We start from the raw sequence: 19,899 nt of genomic DNA, 5'->3' as shown, positions 1-19,899 counted from the left end.
AATTTTGCTCTTCTGTCCCTGGGAAGTACTTTTTTAAGTTATTTTTTATTTTTTATTAGTGAGTCACCGTGAGGTACAGTTATAGACTTACAAACTTTTGTGCTTGCATTTCAGTCATACAATGGTTGAGTACCCATCCCTCCACGAGTGCCCATTTTCCACCACCAATGGTCCCAACATCCCTCCCACCACCACCACCCTGTCCCCTCCACCCCACCCCGCCGCTGTGGCAGGGCATTCCCTTTTGCTCTCTCTCTCCTTTTTGGTGTTGTGGTTTGCCGTAGAGATATTAAGTGGCCATCTTGTTTGGTCTATAGTCTTTCAGCCTGCATCTCCCATCCCGAGTGGGCCCACCTAGCACCCTTTACTTGGTGGTCCCTTCTCTATCTGAGCTGCTTTTTCAACCCCAACATGCGAGGCCAGCTTCTAAACTGTGGAGTAATCCTCCTAGTACTTATCTCTACTGGTCTTGGGTGTTAGTCTCTATGGGAAGTACTTTGAAGGGAAAGCAAATGCCTTGTCATGTTTGTGCCCTGGCTGACAGTAGCAGCATGTCAACACTTAGTGCCTTTTTTTTTCTTCCTGAATGGTTACATGAATTTATCAACTCTACAGTTGTCATCAAACACTTGCTTGCAGTTTACTGGACTACACTCTTTACTGTGGCCCCAGGATCCCAAGCAACAGAGCTCACACACAGGCATGTAGAATGGAACTCATGATCAAACTTGCAGCCTCAAGCTTGCAATGCAGGTGCTGTACCATTGAGCCATCTCAGGGCCCCAAAGTCATGATTTTTCAGTAGACTTACTGGAAGGGCTAGGAATGGCTCAGTGGCAAAGCACCTGCCTTGCAAGTGTGGGGTTCAGAGTTTGAGCCCCAATACCACACCACATGCACTAAGCAGAACCAGTCCAGCAGTACTGCCATTTGGTCCCCACACCACAACTCAAGTGTGTGTGAACATTACGACTTTAAAGTGCACACCCAACCCCCCCCCACACACACACACAAGCACTGCAACTAAAAAGGGCATCTGCACCCACAACTGGAGGATGCTATCACAGTGAGTATGTCCAGTGACCTGTGTTCATCGCAGCATCTATGACAAAGGGAAAGGGAATAAATGTAAACAGTAGACGAATAAGGGAAGACCTTGAGAAGAGGCTACTTATTTAAAGATGTTAGAGGCACTGGTGAGGGAGCAAGCCTTGTTGCTGTCTGTGGGAATAATACTGGACAGAGACTAGCGGATGCTACAACTCTGAAGCAGGAGCAGGTCTGGTTATTTAGAGAGCATTGAGTATGCTGGAGAGGCTGGAGAAATGAGCAGTGGCAAAGGGAGACAGGGCCAGAGAAGCAGAGTAGGGAATGGGTGTGGAATCGCTGCGGGTCAGCCCACTGCCGTGCTCACTGTTTGCCTTTACTCTCAGATGAGGAGAAACTGGAATTGGATGAAAAGGAGTAACATGATACGTTTTTGATAAATTACGTTAGTTTGGTTTACAACATTGTGTATTTTTAGGAGTGAAGTTTCATATTCCATCAAATGTCTTTTGCCACACCACATCCACACCCAAGGCACCAGCCTCCTTTCACTACTTTCACTGGACTTCCTCTACCTTTCCTTCCCGCCCCTCATGCTCTCTGGTAATCTCAGTTCTTCAGTCAAAACCCGAGTTTGTTTTGGTTCAGTTTTGCATGTACTTTGCCTTCTTTGAATATTTCACGTAAAGTTAAGTCATCGAGTATTTATGTTTCTCCTTTTGACTTACTTTGCTTAGTATCATTCTTCATTTCTTTTTAATTATTCATTCTCCATTTCTGTGCATGTTTTTATAAGTAGCATTATGTCATCTTTAATATAGCCGAATAGTATTCCATTGTGTATAAATACCATATCTTCTTTATCCAGTGATCCATCATTTGTCACTTGTATTGTTTTCATATCTTGATTATTCGAAATAGAGCTGTAGTGCACATAAGTGTGCATAGATCTTCTGGGATTGTTGTTTTTGTGTTCTTTAGAGTGAAACCTAAGAGGTAGGATAAGTAACACAGACATTTTATTTAAGCAGTGTCCCACTAACTGTATGTTAGAAGGAGATAAGTGTTGTTCCAGAGTGTCATATATGCTTAAGCAGGGTAAGGGAGTCAGAAGTTTGGGGCTAGGAGATATAAGAAATGTCACATTTCACAGGTGGTTGAAACAGGCCTTATTGCAAAGAATATATAAAGAAACCTAGCCGAGAAAGACAGTTTCAGACATATAGAATAAACAGTACGAGAGCTCCATGGATCTAACATCACCTTTGTTCTCTTATTTTCCAGTTCATTTTCCTTTTCAGTCCATTGTCCTTTATTCCCTAGAGAATACTAACATGAATACATGTGTCTTTTCAGTTTCAATACTTTTGCCATATGTGCACATACTCTAAACAATATTGACTATTGGTTTGATATGTTACTTGATTTCTTTCATTCAAATTGTAATTAGCAAAATAGTTAGGTCATTCATTTTATTTTACTTTATTTTAATGGTTTTTGTGACACCAGGTGGTGCTCCTGGCTCTGCTCTCAGGGATCACTCCTAGTGGGGCTCAGGGTCCATATGAAGTGCCAGGGATCGAACTTGGGGCAGCTATGTGCAAGATAAGCTCTGTTATGCTATTGATCCTTTTTTGATTAAAATATAACAAAAATACTACTCTTTGACATAAGGCATAAGACTTGTTTTATCTAATACTAGAAAACATATGTATTTAAATGCTAATAACCCTTTGGTAAATTTTATCTTAATGTCTTTCAGATTAACAAATAGAAATATTATACACAAACCTGCAGAGTGGACATTAATTGCTGTGGTGTTGTTGTCACTGTAAGTGTTCTTCCAGATTTTAACTCTGAATCTCAAATGTGAAAATTTTTGATTAGGGAAAAGCAAAGTATTCATTGATTATTTAATTTCTTTGGTAAATGTACCTCTATTCTGTGCTTATTTTTCTTTCCTAGATGAGAAAGTAACTTTTAGGTAAAGTGATAGGCCTTATTTTGATAAGTTGTAATTATTTTTTTCTTTTTTCTTTTTTTTAAACCATCTTGTCTTCAGTAGGTCATTTTCTTAAATAATATTCATTGGGACCAGAGTGAAAGTACAGAAGTTAAGGCACATGGCTTGCATGCAACTGACTCTAGCTTGATCCCTGGCATTGCATGTGGTTCCCTGAGCACTGCCAGGAGTGATACCTGAGTAACTAAGCACTGCTGGGTGTGGCCCCCAAAACTAAATCAAAACAAAACAAATGTTATCTTTCAAAAAAGACTTTTAAACACTACATTTTATTAAACTTGACTAGGTCTCATTTTTTTAGTATTGTATGTTTGCTAATATATCTAATGTCATTTTGTTTTCCTTTATCATTAATGTAGCACTATAGCACTGTCCTCTCATTGTTCATCAATTTGCTCGAGCAGGCACCAGTAACATCTCCATTGTGAGACTTGTTGTTACTGTTTTTGGCATATAGAATACTCCATGGGGACCTTGCCAGGCTCTGCCATGCGGGTGGGATACTCTCAGTAGCTTGCTGGGCTCTCCAAGAGGGACAGAGGAATCAAACCCTGGTCGACCGTGTTTGTTTTCCAAAATAATGTACATCTTTAAAATCAAACCAGTTTAATGTAGATACTGCACAAGCAAGTATAGAACATTTTATAAAACTCTTATTAAATGATACCATTTAATAAGTGTAATTGCGAAAGTTGTCTTGTGAGAACCATTTATTACTGCATTATTGTTGGTACTTGGTGCTTTTTAGGTCATTGAAACCCATAGTACATTGAATACTTATTTACACTCACAGGTCAAGAAGTGTTATGAGCCAGTCTGATATCATCTCCAGACCTGTCTTCTCTCTCTCATTGATATCACTTCAGAGTGACACGTTTTACTGCCATCACTCCCCAGGTACACTGCGCTGAGAAGCATTATAGTAGGCTTCAGTGAGCCAGTCCCTGTCTCCCAATCATACACCACGCACACGGTTCATTAAATCAGAGCACAGAATAACTTTACTTGAATGCCCTGATACAAATTTTTTAGCATTCATGTGAACAAATCTATTGTCATTTCTAAGTGTTCCAGTTGAATCAGTCATTTGTGAAACAGATCTTACCAATTTTTTTAGAAAGTTCTTTCCATTTCATGAAATTTGTAGGTATTTTGGTCAGTGCCCCCCCCCCCCCAATACACACATGTATAGATATACCTGTATCTCTGCTCACCCACCATATCCTATGCCTGCTAATAAACCCTCATAGATAACTGTTTAACTGTACTTCTGCAATTCATTATACAAAGGGGAAGTAACTTTTTTGGTTGATAAGTCAGAGGTATAGAACCAGCAGTAATCTCAGAATCTTGCTTTCTAAGCGAGTAACTGGAAGTATTATCTTAATGAGCAGCTGCTTACTGAGAACACATGTTAGGTTCAGGGTTTTGTTTTTTTTTTTTTTTTTGGTTGGGTTTCTGGTATCAGATTCTTGCCACATTCTTTCAAAACATATATCCTGTTTTTGGACACTTTGGTTGTTCCCAGATTTTGACTACTGTGAATAGTGCTACAGTAAGCATAGGAGTGCAGATTTTTTTTTTCTAAGTTGAGTTTTTGAATCCTTGGGGTAGATGCCCCTATATGGAATTTCTGGGTCTTATGGAAGCTCAGTTCCTAGTTTTTTAAGATGTGCCCGTGTTGTTTTCCAAAAATGCTGGATTGGTCAATTTTCCTCTTAGCTGTGAATAAGGGTCCCTTTCCCCCCATGTGCACACCAACTCTGGTTGTTTTTGTACTTTTTAATGTGTCCCAGTCTCATTGATGTGAATTAATATCGCATTGTAGTTTTGTTTTGCATTTCCCTAATGATCGGTGGTGATGTAGAGCATTTTTTCCAGATACCTTTTGGCCATCTGTATAACTATGTTGCCTGTCACAATACTTCTTGGCTATTAAAAAAAAATAGGGGAGGCGGTACCTGAAGAGATTGTATAGTGGGTAGGGTGCTCCTTTATGGTCACCTGTGCACCGTCTAGTAATTACAGGGAGTAATTCCTGAGTGCAGAGCCAGGAGTAACCCCAGAGCACTACTACGTCTGGCCCCAAAAAGACAAAATCATGAAATTTATTGCTACATATGGATGGATCTGGGGAGTATTATGCTGAGTGAAGTTAGAGGGAAAGGACAGATACAGTATGATCTTCCACATATGTGGGAGATAAACATAACAAGGAAATCCCTAATGCCCAAAGGCAGCAGAAACTGAGAAGAGGGAGTTGGAGTGTGGGGAGGGTACACTGGGAGAGTGTGGAGGGACGTGGACACTGGGAGAAGGTGTGATACTGTAATATTTTATGCAGGAAAACCTGCCATTATTAGTATTATTAATCACGGTCCCTAAAATAAAATAAAATTAATGTTTAAAAATAATAGTAAACTTTAAAATAAAGAACTGTTGCTTAAAAAGAAAATAAGGCTACCATTAAAATGTCATGATTATTCCGTACAAAAACAAACCTCTACTTTGATTTTAATAGAGGCACCCAGGTTGCTCAGCAAACATGCTTACAGCTTTGTGAATTCTTTATATGCTATTTGACATCCCAAAATTTGGATATGTTTAGGGAACCTCTAATCGCAAGTAACAGTGACTCACAAGAATATTTCAAGTGAATCCAAGAGACAGACTACACACATCCTAATGACATTAGCATGTTTCACACTCCACAGTCTGGATGTTGTAGCAGTAAACCATGGATTATTTCCTTCTGCCATTTGCCTTGAATCCTTTTCTTTCATTATTTCCTAACTCCTTCAGTTAGATCAGTGGCTTTCAAATGTATTTGGTCTGCCTAAAAAAAAAAATTATACACACACACACACACACACACAATCCAGTGCCCCCCCATTGAAATAATACAAAGTTGCTGAAATAATACGTGTTCCGTATTGAAATAATACATGTTGAAATTATATGCATGCTGAAACAATACAAAATTGAATCTAATACTCCCACGTAAATTATTCTCTATTAAGATAGTCGTTTCTTTCCATAATCTTAATGCATGATTTTTTAATACACATGTGAGTATATAGATAGTGTGATATAAATATTTAATACTTCTTACTCTCTGCATTGCAAACCATAGTGCCCAAAAGGGGAAGAAGGGATGGAAGGAGGGAGAGGAAAAGGGAGGGAGGAAGGGAGGGAGGGAGAGAGGGAGAAGGGGGAGGTGCTGGGAGGGAAACTGGGGACACTAGTGCTAGAAAATGTACACTGTTGGGTGTTGGAACACTGTATGACTAAAGCTACTCAGGAACTGCTTTGTAAGGGTCTATCTCACAGTGATTCAATCAAAAAATCTTTGAAAAAAAATTTCCATACTCTGTTGTGTAAAGATTGTTAATGTATTTATATATTTAGATGTTTGTTTACCAAATTAGAGAAAACAGTAACTTAAAGTACATTTTATGATGCATTCTCGTTTTTTTCATGTTTGTCTTAATATATCACCTTAACGTCTATATATCTTCTCACCTTCCCCTTAAAACAATAAAACAGATACAGATACTTTTTATCATGGTCACAATATTCAGAATAGTTTCTTGGAGAAGATTTGACCAGTGTTTCTACAAAAATGTTATAGCCATAGGGAATTTCCCCCTCCCTTCTCCTCTCCCTCTTCCCTTTACGCTGAGCCTCTTTAGTTCTCTGTAATTATACTTGTAATATAAAATTATACCTGTAATACAAAAGTGGATTATGCATCTGGTTAACCCAAGGCTGAGAAATCAAGGCAAAGGTCATCTCAGAAAAGACCAAAGCTATAGGAAAGCCTTTTAGAAAGTTATCGAGGAGCAGATTGCCCTTGAGTTTTTTACCTGTAACCCATATTAGAAATGGAAATCCCTTCCTGCCATGACCACTCATATTTAAAAATGAAACAATTCAGGACCTCAGGAGATGGCTTCTAGGGTTGGAACACTTGCTTTGCATGGAGGCAGCCCAGGTTTGGCCCCCTAAACATGCTTCCCCAACCAGTGCCAGGAAACTACCCTTTAGCAGGGAACTAACCTCTGAGCATTACCAAGTGCTGCCACAAAATCAAAGTAAATAAGCTGATAAAATACAGTGCAGCTTCTTTACCCAGCTTTAGTGCTGGAATCTTTGTAAATCACGATCACGATCATCCTGTTGTTCGTTGATTGCCTCAAGCAGGCACCAGTAACGTCTCTCTTGGTCCTAGCCCTGAGATTTTAAAAGAGCCATATTCAATGCTCTTTCAGGGTTAGGAGAATGAGACCCATCATTGTTACTGGTATTTGGCATATTGGGTATGCCACGGGGAGTTTACCAGACTCTGCCGTGTGGGCAGGTTACATTCAGTGGACTGCCAAGTTGTCCAAAAGTAAGAACAAGATAATAAGATGTCTTATGTTTTCTGGGAGCTGGGTTTTATAGTCTCTGGATTTTGGCCATTGATGGGATTACCTGGCGCCGGGGCCAGTTGGTGGGTGTGACCCCTGCCTACTGGAAGATGGAGGATCTGGGTGGAGGATACTCAGACCCGATCTGAGCAAGCTTGGAGATCTCAGCCCCGGGACCCGCATGCCTGTGTTCCTCTGCCGGTTCCTTCACACGTGTGGACAGTGGTCTCAGCATGGTTGTGGCTGGTTCTGGAGGCCTTCGGCTGCCAGAGCTCTGCTCGGGGCGGGGAGGGAAACTCAACCCGCCCCCCTCCAAGGGGCCCCGGCGAGGACAGCCAAGCGCAGGGGCAGGAGACTGCGCTGTTGTCTTCTGGAAGCTGGGTTTTATAATCTCTGGATCTTGGCCGTTGATGGGATTACCTGGCGCCGGGGGCAGTTGGTGGGTGTGACCCCTGCCTACTGGAAGATGGAGGATCTGGGTGGAGGATGCTCTTTGTAAATAGGTCACTATTTTTATTACTATCATCTATGGTTAATTGTAAAAAACCAATTGTCTCTTAGTGGGAGAGCAAGAGGTGTTCTTTGTTCCCTGGGAATGATTTGGTTACCTAATGAAGAAGGTAAATATTTTGTATCCCTTAGAATAGAGGGTAGAAAGTGATTTCTAGTGATCAAACAAGAATAAATCCTATTCCTTGTTTTATATCCTTGATGGTCTCTACTGGAAAGCTTTCAAGATCCTCTCCAAAAATGTCTGCTTTGATTTTAGTTATCTGAATTGTTTCCGTGAACTCTTGACTCACTTGCTAGGCAGAAACCATGCAATAATTCATTCCCCCAAAAAGCTTTGAGTATTTCATCATTGAGGGAGTAACATGGAAGGGCTGGGAAATGATATTTCAGCAAATCCAACATTGACCCACTAAACAAAGCCATCACAAGAGAAGAGCAGAATATAACTGTCATGCAGAGAGCAGAAGATACTTCCCTAGGGCACAGGCATGCTGAAAGAAGTCCAAGGGTTTTGGCCTCAGCAGGGTGATATTTTTTAGCCCACCCATCACAAATTTTCTAAATGAAGACCTGAGTCTCAGAAATACATTGGTTTTCAAAAATATGCCAAAGTCTTTATCTGAACATTACCAGTTTTTTGTGGGTATTTTGAGACTATAATAGAAAATCATTGAGATGCTTGTTGGTAGGGCATTTGCCTTGCATGCAGCCAACATGGCTGACCCAAGTTCGATTCCTCCGCCCCTCTCGGAGAGCCCGGCAAGCTACCGAGAGTATCTCACCCGCACGGCAGAGCCTGGCAAGTTCCCCGTGACGTATTCGATATGCCAGACACAGTAACAAACTATAGTTAAACATTTTTATATAAGTTTTTGTGTGGATATGTTTTTCCAGTTTTCTTTGATATATTCTTAGGCATCTTAAAATTATTGCATCATAAACTGTTTAATCTGGTGAGGAATGGCTAGGCTGTTTCCACTGCAAGAACACTGTTTTAAATTTCCACTGGCAATGTATTGGGGGTTTTATAGATTGAACTTCCAAGGTTGTTTTTCCTCGTCTAATGTCCAGTGGGCATTTTAGTAACCAGTGCCACATGCCAGTCTTGTGTTGTACTATAAAGTCACATCCCCCTCCAGTTTTTCCAAAATTTAAATATGCCTGCTCTCATTGGTTTCAGACCTTCATGGAACTCTATACCATCACTTTGGGGTTATTTTCAGGAATTCTATCAGCTATGCAAAAGAATTACCTGTTGGCCTCTATAAAAAATCATAATGCTGAATCTGAGACCATATATAGTAAATGTCTAAACCATGACTAATCTGTGGTATTTATTTTCTATTCTTCCATATTGTAATGGCTTGTTGTTGTTGTTTTTTTAACAGGGGGGGTGGAGGTTATTGTTTTGTTTTTGTTTGGGGTCCCCACCTGGCAGTGCTCATGCCTTACTCCTGCCTCTGCATTCAGGAATTATTCATGACAGTGCTCCAGGAACCATATGGGATGCCAAGGATTGAACCCAGGTTGGCTGAGTGCAAGGCAAGCGCCTTACTGTACTATCTCTCTGGCCCCTTAAAGATTTTTTGTTTGTTTGATTGGTTGGATTTTTGTTTTGTTTTGTTTTGGTACCATATCCAGTGATGCTCAGGGATAATCCTGGCTCTGGGCTCAGGAATTATTCCTGGCAGTGCTCAGGGGACCATATGGACATCCTGGGATCAAACGTGAGTCAGTCACTTGCACGGCAAGTACCCAACTAGCTGTATTATCTCTCCAGACCTCATAATTATTTTTGTTTGATTGGTTTTGCTTGTATTAATCTTAGATTTTATTTATTTCATGGTGTTTGCTATTATAGTAGCTTTTGCATTGTGAAGTTTAAATGTTTATTTATTCACTGTGATAAAAATAATTAGTTTCTAACTCCCCTATATTACTGCTGAAAGTTTTTGTAATGAAAATATGATAAGATTTAATTGAAGTTACTGTCTACCAGTAGGGCTATGAGGGAACTCAGATACTTCCTATAGAAAAAAAAAAAGCATTTGTTTAAATTTCTAACCAAAACCTATTTTCAATGGTGATGCTTTTCCTCCCTCAGAATTCCCCGTACTTTTGGCAGTTTTATGATGTTACATAGTTTTTCAATTCCTAAGCAGCTAGACTCCCCAACCTCAGACCACAGTGCATATTAAAGTTACCAGAGATCCTCAGCAAAGATGTGCTGTCCAGCTACCCCAGACCAAGCAGCAGCACCCGGCCCTGCTGGTCACAGTCTTGACTCAAGCAGCCCATTCTTACATCTTCACGTTCTGTTCAAGTTTCCTAGGAGGGCAAGGGAGGGGAGATTGGGGCTCATGCCTCAGCCTCAGAACTCTGCACTACAGGGCTGTGGTCATCATTGTGTGTTCATGTCACTGCTTCGTTCCATTTTAATCTTAGAGCATGGGTTGGGGGAGGGGTTGAAAGTGCTAGTCTAAGAGCATAGGTACATAACAATTATGAAGAAAAGCTCTTCCAACATGGACCTACAAAGCTGCTCTATAGATCTGTCACAAACAGGATTTAGATATAAAGTTCTAAAGTCACTCTAGCCCAGCCCTTTAAACAAACCATGTGTAATATATCATTACAAAGTGAGTTACAAAGAACTAGTTTCTTTTGAATTAGAAATATCAATGGAAAACATCCCTGCTTCCTTATTAATAGGTAATCCCTAAAGCATTAAATGCAAACATTATCAGGCATAAACCATCTGTTATAAGAAAAAAAATTTATTTGGCTATCATAGACTTTTATAATCAAAGTTCTTTTTAATGTTTTGTAGATAATAGTTCTAAAGTAGAAACATTATGACATGCTTTTTCATTACATAATCTTGCTGTCTGCTTAATTGTTTTAGAAATCCTTAATGGTAGCCTCACCTGCCTCTTTTTCTTTTTTTCAAATTTTGTGACTTTTTGCCTGGGATAAAATTTAATGTAATTTAAATAATATTCTTAAATGTAATTATGTTATGTAATTTTATTAAGTGTAATTGCAGGGACCACTTTTACCTATCAGAAGTCTTTTAAAACCTTACCCTCACACTCATTCTGGATTATATGCCATTTTTAGCCTCATATTGTCAGTACAGTTTGTACATATTTCTTAACCTCATTGTGCATTACTTTTCTCATTACCAGTATAAGAGGTCAGACTAAATCATCGTGACAGGAGGAATTCAGTTATAAGATATTCATAAGAAATTATTCCAAAAAATTATTCTAAGTTTTAAGAAAGAAACTACTCTGAGGCTACAGGCTATAGGAAAAGACAATCAAGATGAATGTCTTAGCCTGCAAAGAAGTTTGTTGAAGAGAGTCATGGTGACCCCTACTGCTTTAATATTTTAATCAAGTTAATGCAAAGAAATGCAGTGACTGAGGAACCAAGAAGAGAAATCAAGTGATAGAGCACATGCATATGTGAGGCCCTGAGTTGAATCTTTAGCACTGCCTGGTCCCCTGAGCGCCACTGCAGGTGACCTCCTATTAAACGAAGGAAAATAATAGAAGGAAAGAAGAAAGAAAGCCCTGCATTCTATGAAATGGCTGCTCTTTCCCTGGAAAGATTACAGAATGTTCCTTGAAGTAATCGGGGTAGCATCCCCAAGATTCCTTTCTGTCTTTACTACTTAGCAAACATTACACTGCTCTCCACATTAAAAATGCAGTCTGCCCTGAATGCTAAGGAAACAGTGGAATGTTTTAGTAACCCCCCCCCAGCATTATGCTAATGGTTGTGAGGAGCAAAATAAAATGTGAGTTGATTTTTTTTTCCACTTTTTTTTTGAGGGGGAGGTAGGGTGGAGGACACCAGGTTATGTTCTGAACTTACTCCTGCCTCTGTACTCAGAGATATTCCTGGCAGTGCTGGGGGGGTGGGGGGGATAGGATGGGGGGGTACATGCAATGCCGGAGAATTGAACCCAGGTTGATTGCATGTAAGGCAAGTGCCCTACCCGTTGTATTATTTCTTGGCTCATTCACTTTTTTTAGTGTAATAATATGCTTTAAAATTCTCTTTCTTCTAGAACTCTACCACAGCTCTTGACCTGTTCCCCTTCCACTTTAGTCATTACATTTTATTCTGGGATTGGATTGTTTTGTCAGTGAATAAGACCAACTGTAAAGCTGCTATTGGACCAAAGAGATTGCACAATCAGCTGACGCATGTGCATTTCATGCTGAAGGCTCAGGTTCAGTCCCCAGCACCACATGGGCCTTTGAGCACTGAACTGGGAGTAGTTTCTGAGTACCTTCCAGGTATGGCCCCAAAATAACAAAATCAAAAGCTTTCATTTTTATATTATGGGAGAAGAATTGCCAGGGATTGAATCCAGCGCCTCACACATGTGAAACCTCCAACCTTCTACCCCTGGAAAGTTTATTTTGTATGTGTTTCTTATTAGGATCACTGTAAAGGTAAAAGGTAAAGGCCCTCCCGTTGATCGTCGATTTGCTCGAGCGGGCCCAGTAACGTCTCCATTGGAGACTTTGTTGTTACTGTGTCTGGCATATCGAATACTCTCGGTAGCTTGCTGGGCTCTCCGAGAGGGGCGGAGGAATCGAACTCGGTTCGGCCATGTTGGCCGCTTGTAAGGCGAACGCCCTACCCGCTGCCAGTTCTGGAATAAAGTTTTCTCTTTTTGTTCTTACTATTTTCCCCCTTCTCATTTATGAAAAAGATATCATCTCTTCTGTCCATTGATACTTCTTTGAACTAGTTTTGATAATGTAGCCTGAGTTTCTTCTCAGAGAGACAGCACATTGGATTGTTAGCAAAAGTATTGATTGGATTGTTAGCAAAAGTATTGATAAGTGCATTGCTTGTAGTCCTGATTTTGCTTGCAATGTTGCAACTTCTTTTTAATAGCTGTAACTGTGGGACTGTGAAAACCAGCATACTTGGAGCCATTTCCACAGAAACGAATGAGCCTCTCTCTTTGTCCTACTGGTCCTAACAATAAATCACGTCAGAAGCCACTACTGCAGGACAATGAAAACGCTTTCCTAATCATAGAAATCTCGTTCCACAAAGTATCCAGTGTAAGTGTGTATATATATGTGTGTGTGTGTACATATATACATAATAAAAATTATGTGTATAATATAAATACATACACACACACAGATACACACAGCTCTGCATAAGACTGTAGGAGCTAAAAAGGTTAAACAAAAAAATTCTTCCCTCAAAGACTTTACAGCCTGCTGGGGGATGCAAGGAGGGAGAAGATCACCATATGTACAGGTGGCTACAATAAAAAGTGGAATGTATTGAATGCCAAAGAGCAGCACTGTTAGGGTTCAAAGAAGTAAGTGCTCTTGACTCAGAAGATCAAAACCCAAAAAAGGGGGGTTTCACACAAGTGAGATTTGTGATGGGCTGAAAAAATAGAAGAGGTTTAAAGAGATAGAAATGAAAGGATGTGGGCATCTCGGAAGTACCTGTACTATTGGGGAGAAAAGAAAAAAAGCCAAAAGAAGAGCTGTAGTTCCAGATAACTTCAAACAGCTTGTGAAAGCAGGATCTGTGGTTAGAGATAGGTCCTTTAATGGCAAGTGAGCCCTTCAGTGGCCAGAGAAAGTCACTTACATTTGAGCACGGCAGTATTATCATGAAGCCTGTGCATAGAAAGATCTGTCCTGCCAGGATCTGGTATCAGAAACTGATCCTTGTCTTTACCTTGTATTTCAGGGGCTTCCAGTTGCTCTTATAAACCTCTTATTGTGGTCTTCATGATTTTGCATCACCAAACCCCTTTTTCTCCAGCATCATCACAGACCACCCCACATGTTCTTCGCACTCCTGCTATTCAGTCTTTTCACCCTTCTCTCACACTCTCACCCCAGTACACTCCTGGCTCTGCTCTCAGGAATCACTCCTAGTCGGACTTAGAAGACCATATACAATACCAGGAATAAAGCTGGGGTCTGCAGTGTGAAAGGCAGTTGCCTTAATCTCTGTACTCTCTCCAGCCCATAATTGCCATTTTTAACTAACTCTAACATTACTTTTTTGCAAATAGATGTTTATAAAATCTTTAAATTTATGAAAAAAAGCCAAATATAAGTGTGAGGTTATCTTTTGACACAGAATTATAAAACTAGTAACCATTTTAACTTTTTAAATGCTTCTTTGAACTGAAAGCTATTGAGAGTGTTGTTTTTCTCTTATTTCCATACACTTTCTTTTCTTCTGTGGACTAACAGAAGAGTTGGATATAGAGTAGGTAATCACCAAATATATAGATACGGCACTAAGTTCTTTTGTTGTATCAGACACAATTCTGAGGAATTGTTTTACATGTTTACATTTTGACATTTGGTCATTGTATTTGGAAGCATTCACTAAATATTTGTCTGTCCTTATGGAAAAGTTTCACTTGAAAGGCATATTCTTTCTTTAACTTTTTTATTGAATGTATTTTATTACTCAACTTGGAAAATTTGATGGTTGTAAGGAAAAAAATAATTAATCCAAGGTATATTGGATGCTTGTTAAATTCAGAATCCTAATCTAGTATATTTTTTCCTCTATCGTCTTTAAACACTTTCATTTAGGTCGTGTATTATAGTCACTTCACACCTTCTTTATGTTGTTCCTGTGTCTAACTTTTCTCATTATGGTGGTGGTGCCTAACAGTATATATAGGCATATTATGGTTATAGAGGTGAAATTCAAATGCTTCCATTTTACTCATTGTTTAGATATTCTTAATTGCCAAAATGTACAATTATCTAGTTCTCTATTTCTGTTTGTGTTGCCTCTCTGCCCATTTTGAATGAAGAACTTATGACCAGACTTTTATTTTAGTGGAACTCAGGTATATTCTGCTTTAAAAGATGAGGCTATGTCAAATTATTAAAAAGAGTTAATTGTGAAAATCTAGTGCAAGAAAAGCAATAGTGGAAACTGTTACATCTTGCTTGGTGAGCCCCTGCTGTTTCTGTGGAACTGAATTGCCTGCCCTATTTCATTTTCATTTACTTAGTGATTTTTTTTCCCATTGAGTTTTTTATGCCCCATGTTCTGACCTCATGGAAGTTGTTAATTGCATTAAGTCACAAATCAGGTGCATTACAAAAATGTTTTGTGAAGATAAAGCAGTTTCCAAGCTACAACTAGTATTTCTATAGTTTCAGTACAGAGAAAAACTTTGCTCATCTGAAACAAAATTTGTAAAGCTGTAAAATTAAATGCCACCAATTCTCTGCAACTTAGAGGCTATATTTTGAGATATAAGGTTATCCAATATTAGTAAAATACAGATACCAATTTCATTCCTAGGAGGGGAGCTTTATATATAATTAGGTGGAATATATGAACCCCTATCCCAGAAATAAGATGAAAAAGTAAAGTCAGAAACACAGATTTCTCTTTTGATAAATTTGATGATGAGGATAAGTACGCGACAACTTGAAAACCTTTTGATTTCAAGGAAAGAGACTTAAGCCTATTTGGAGAGCATGCCAGAGGAGCCAGTAGAGAATAATCCTACGGAACTGAGGGCAGGGAGACACACAGTGAACCCAGAGGAAGTAGGATTTTTTTCGGTTATGTTCCAGGAGTAAAAAGAGGATGGTGGAGTATGAAAATCATGTTGTGGAGTAGTCTTTGAGAAGATCTGGAAAATGAGCTAACCAAGTGTCAGAAAAAAAATTGACAAGTGCTACTGAGCACTAGCTGAGTGTAGAGATTCGTGGGCCTGTGGGGATCAGTCTTCAGAGTTCCCTTCTCTCCTTACCACACCCACAGCAGTTTTCAGCCATCCTAGTGTAGGGCTGGAAAGAGCAGGTTATGGCATTGATCTCAGCTGGTAGTCTGGTGAGTCAGAAAAATGCTGATAAGAGATGAGCTCGAGAAATCAGCGACATATAATTGGTAAAAGATAGTGAGGCTATCATAGCAAGAAAATTGGCTATCCCAATCACATCTTTTCTAACATCCCTTCCTTTTCTTTTGTTTACTGTGTTTGGTTATTTGCAAACGCACAGATCTGAGGTTAAGCTCATCTCCCTTTCAGATGTTTCGTATTCTTTTTGGTGGGGTTTTCACTTTCCTAACAACTCCAAATCTTTATTGACTGGTGTCTCTTGTCCCTATCTCCCTGTCTAATCAATTGCTCAGTCCTGCCTTTCTTTCTTTTACCCAGTTTTGTTTCTGTCCCCACTGTTACAGTCCACATCAGGCTTTTATTATTTGCCTACTCTACTATAATCACAGATTTCTTAAGCAGGTCTTCATCATGCCTGACTTCCCTCAATGAGTCCATCCTTCATCAACTCTAAGGGCAGTCCCACTAAAGTTTAACTTGGAATAGTGCAGACCTTTATATCCTGGCCAGGATCCCTGTTCCTATCATGAATTTTACTTGAACCCTAAGACCCTCTTGAAGTGGCTACGGCATGCTTATCCAGCTTATTTTCTTCTGTGTCTTTTCATCATGACCATTGTTTCCTCCAAAGTATCTCTGTTTACAGTGCTTAAAATGCTAGTATTGTATACCTTGGCTGAAAATGCTTTTCTTTTTCTCTCTATCCTTGCTTTCAAGGCCTCAACCCCTTTCAAAAGTCATCACATCCTTAGAAGCATTAACCTGCCTTTTGTAAGTTCCAATGGATGAGATTTTTCTCTTGGGCCTGCAGCTTTGTTACATGTTTCTGCACAGTTCTTCCTTCCTTTTCTTCTCAGCCTCTCCCAGTAGTATAATTAACAAATGCAACAAATGATCAGAACTGGATAAATTCTATTTCATTCAAAAACTTAGCCTGCAAGATAGTCCAACAGCTCCACTTTGTCCCTTGATCACCAGTAGGAGAGACACCTGAGCAGGGACTCAAGCGTAACCCCCCTAACACCATAGAGTGTTGCCCAAAAACTGAAGAAAAAATTAACAGGGCCAGTTAATTTTTTTAATGGAGTATATGCTTTGCATGTGGGAGCCTTGGATTCATTTTCTAACAACACATGACTTCCCCCCTCCCCAACGCTTCCTGGTGTTGCCTCCCCCCCCCCCCCACCCAGCTGATGTTAAGTGGTCCTTAACATCAGCTGTACAGTAGAATCACACAGTGTTTGGTTTTGTCTTTTTTTTTTTTAGGAATATCTGATTCAAAAATTTTGATAAACTCATTTGGGGTGGATTCTAATGTTTTTGGTATTTTGTGGGTTTGTGGTTTTTTTTTTTTATTATTTGTTTTTGGTTTGTTTGTGGAGCTACACCTGGCAGTGCTCTGGGCTCACTCCTGACTCCAAGCTCAAGGATCAGTCCTGGCCAGCTTAGGAAAACGTGTAGGGTGCCAGGGATCAAACCTGGGTTGGCCGCATGTAAGTGTACTACCTGCTATATTATCTCTGACCATAAACATAAAGCTTTAAGTTCCCCAAGTTACTATAATCTGTGCAGACAGATTTAAGAGCCAACCATCCTCAATCTAGTACAGTTAGTGTGCTAGGTAGAAATATGCTAAATTAGTTGAATTAGTTGAATTAGCAATATGAGCCAGTTTGAGGTTTGTTTGTTTGTTTCAGGGGTTGGTCAGGAATTTTTTTTTCCATAGAAACTCTTAGCTTTCTTCTTAAGTCTTTGTTAGTCTTCTAGTGTTGGAAGATACTTCTTGGCTGTAACAGAGAATGGATGATTGAAAAGCAATGGTGTTATCCGTTTTCATTAGCATGTTTTATTTTTGTAACAATAGATTTCAAAAATTTGCAGCACACATACAAGTTGGCTTTAAAATCATAAGTCTACTCAGTTCTTAAAATGAATCAGACGTGAGCTGGTGTGGTGTAGTGGTTAGAAGCGCAGACTAAGTGGGAGTATTTCTGGGGTTGTTTGCTCATCTCTGACTGACTTGTGACCTTCAGAAAGTCACTTAGGGCCTCCTCAGTTTAACACTTGCTGCAACTTCACAGAAAGGTTAAGACTAACAAGTGAGTTTCATAAAGAAAAAAAATTATTTTTACAAACTTGGAAATCACTGTAGCTTCCTATGTTTGACTCAGTGGTTGAGATCTTGCCACAAAGGGAACAGCTGGGAAAAAATTCTGGCATTCTACAAAGGAAATGAATTCCTGTGCTTCCAATTTAGGAAGCCACCCACCAACCCTTTTAAAGTACCTTCATTTAAACTCTGCTCTCACGCTTAGAGTTTTTTTTCTTGTCAGTGGGTAAGCCGTATATATTCTTAACTTAAAAACAACATTAATAACAGCTAGGAAAGGGCCAAGAAGTCACTGTCTCTACATGTGGCTCAGTCTGTAGTATTTTATGGAAAAGGAAAGGCTTTTTCACAGGAATGAATACTGTTGCCTTCTCTGTGCCCTGGTGGCTGATGGGTTACTTTGGAGAGGAAGCCAGAGACTGCAGATTAGACAAATGAGTTATGACAGTCTCTGCCAGAGAAGAGTCTTTTGCCTTCTCACAGTAAAAAGAGAGAGAGAAGCAAGGTGCAGAAAAGAAAGCATGTTAAATATGAAAAAGTAATTACTTGTATGCTAAGGTCCATAAATATACAGATGGATTCCTTTTGAAAGTTTTTACTATAACTAGTAATCCGCTATCTAACTTTTTAACGTTAGACAGATATTTTGCAAGATCTCTCAAGTTTGTGGGGGCCCTCCAATTTCTGGAAATAGATGACATTTGCACCCATCGTGTTAGTTACTGCTCACAGCTCGTGTTTGTTTCAGTTTTGAGTGTAGTTACAGGTGGGCATTCTAGTTTAATCCTTTATCATGTTGAATTTGTCCATTTAGAGGAGGGATAATATGCACGCACACTTGAAAAGTGACACATTGCCACATTGTAGAAACCAACGGGTTTTGAGATTTGACAGATATTCAGGATATCTTTGTGATAAAAGTATTTATTCATTTATCCATTTTAGCACTATTATTAGCAAGTCTTGACAATGGGCACGTCCCTTACCTTAAAATTTCAGATATTTCAGCTGTCAAAAGGAAATGACAAGCTGGGTAACTTGAGACTGAATTACATTTGAGGAAAGTAAGTGGTATGTATAGGTCATAAAATAAGAGTGCAATTATTTTGGTTTTCGTTTGAACTACACTCTAGGACTTACTCCTGACAGTGCTTTAGGGCGCAGATGTGGTACAAGAAATTGGATTGGAGTTTGACCGCATGTAGGGCAAGTACCTTAACTTCCATATTATTTCTCTGACCCAAGACCATAAAGTTAGACCTCATACTATTCATATTCTTCAGTCATTCAGGCTGTAATTAAAACTTTTTGTTTTTTCTAACCCCAGAGTTGTCAAATACAGTGATATCTATGCTCATTTAATTGGTTAAGTGACAGGTGTAATGCATAGAGACATTGAAATTATTTCTAACAGAAATACTCTCTTACCTTTTCCTTCCCAGCCCTACTTTTGGAAGGCTGAGTGATCTTAAAGCATTTCTTTTAAAGCCAGTATCTTTCAGCAGTCTCTGCATGTTCATCTCCTTTCTGCATAGTAATCAGCAGAGCAGGTTTCCCTACTGCAACAGAACTCTGTATGAACCCAGCAATTTCTCAAATCTGATAGGTACAGAAAAGTGTGTGGCTTTTCACTTCCTCTCCCTTGCTCCAACCCCAAACCATAGAGAAGTATGGTTTCTGGTGGCATTTATTCATACAGACATTCTCACCACTCGCTCTTCCTCTCGGATTATGCGAGGTTAGGAGAAGTGCTATTTAGTTTTATTTTACAACAGCCTGCCAGTCTGATTCTACAAGTTAAAAAGTCAATAACAGAGCCCCAGAAAACCCTAAGAGTTACTATTACTTCTCTTAGTTTTGAGAATCAAGTAAGGACTTTTGTGCTGTATCTTTTCAGTCAAGTATCTGA

General features: G+C 39.4%; 1 protein-coding gene across 1 annotated transcript in view; it reads left to right on the top strand.

Moving 5' to 3' along the window:
* Positions 1-19,899, top strand: part of RPAP2 (RNA polymerase II associated protein 2) — a 74,867-nt gene that overhangs the window by 36,882 nt on the left and 18,086 nt on the right. Inside the window, exon 11 of the mRNA XM_056123093.1 lies at positions 2,810-2,878. Coding sequence (XP_055979068.1) covers positions 2,810-2,878 — 69 coding nt within the window. The remainder of the gene's footprint in view (positions 1-2,809; positions 2,879-19,899) is intronic.

The sequence above is a fragment of the Sorex fumeus genome, unplaced genomic scaffold (genome assembly GCF_029834395.1).
Source record: "Sorex fumeus unplaced genomic scaffold, SorFum_2.1 ptg000047l, whole genome shotgun sequence".
Taxonomy (NCBI): Eukaryota; Metazoa; Chordata; class Mammalia; order Eulipotyphla; family Soricidae; genus Sorex; species Sorex fumeus.
Note: the sequence above shows the minus strand (reverse complement) of the source record. Positions and strands in the feature narration are given on the sequence as shown.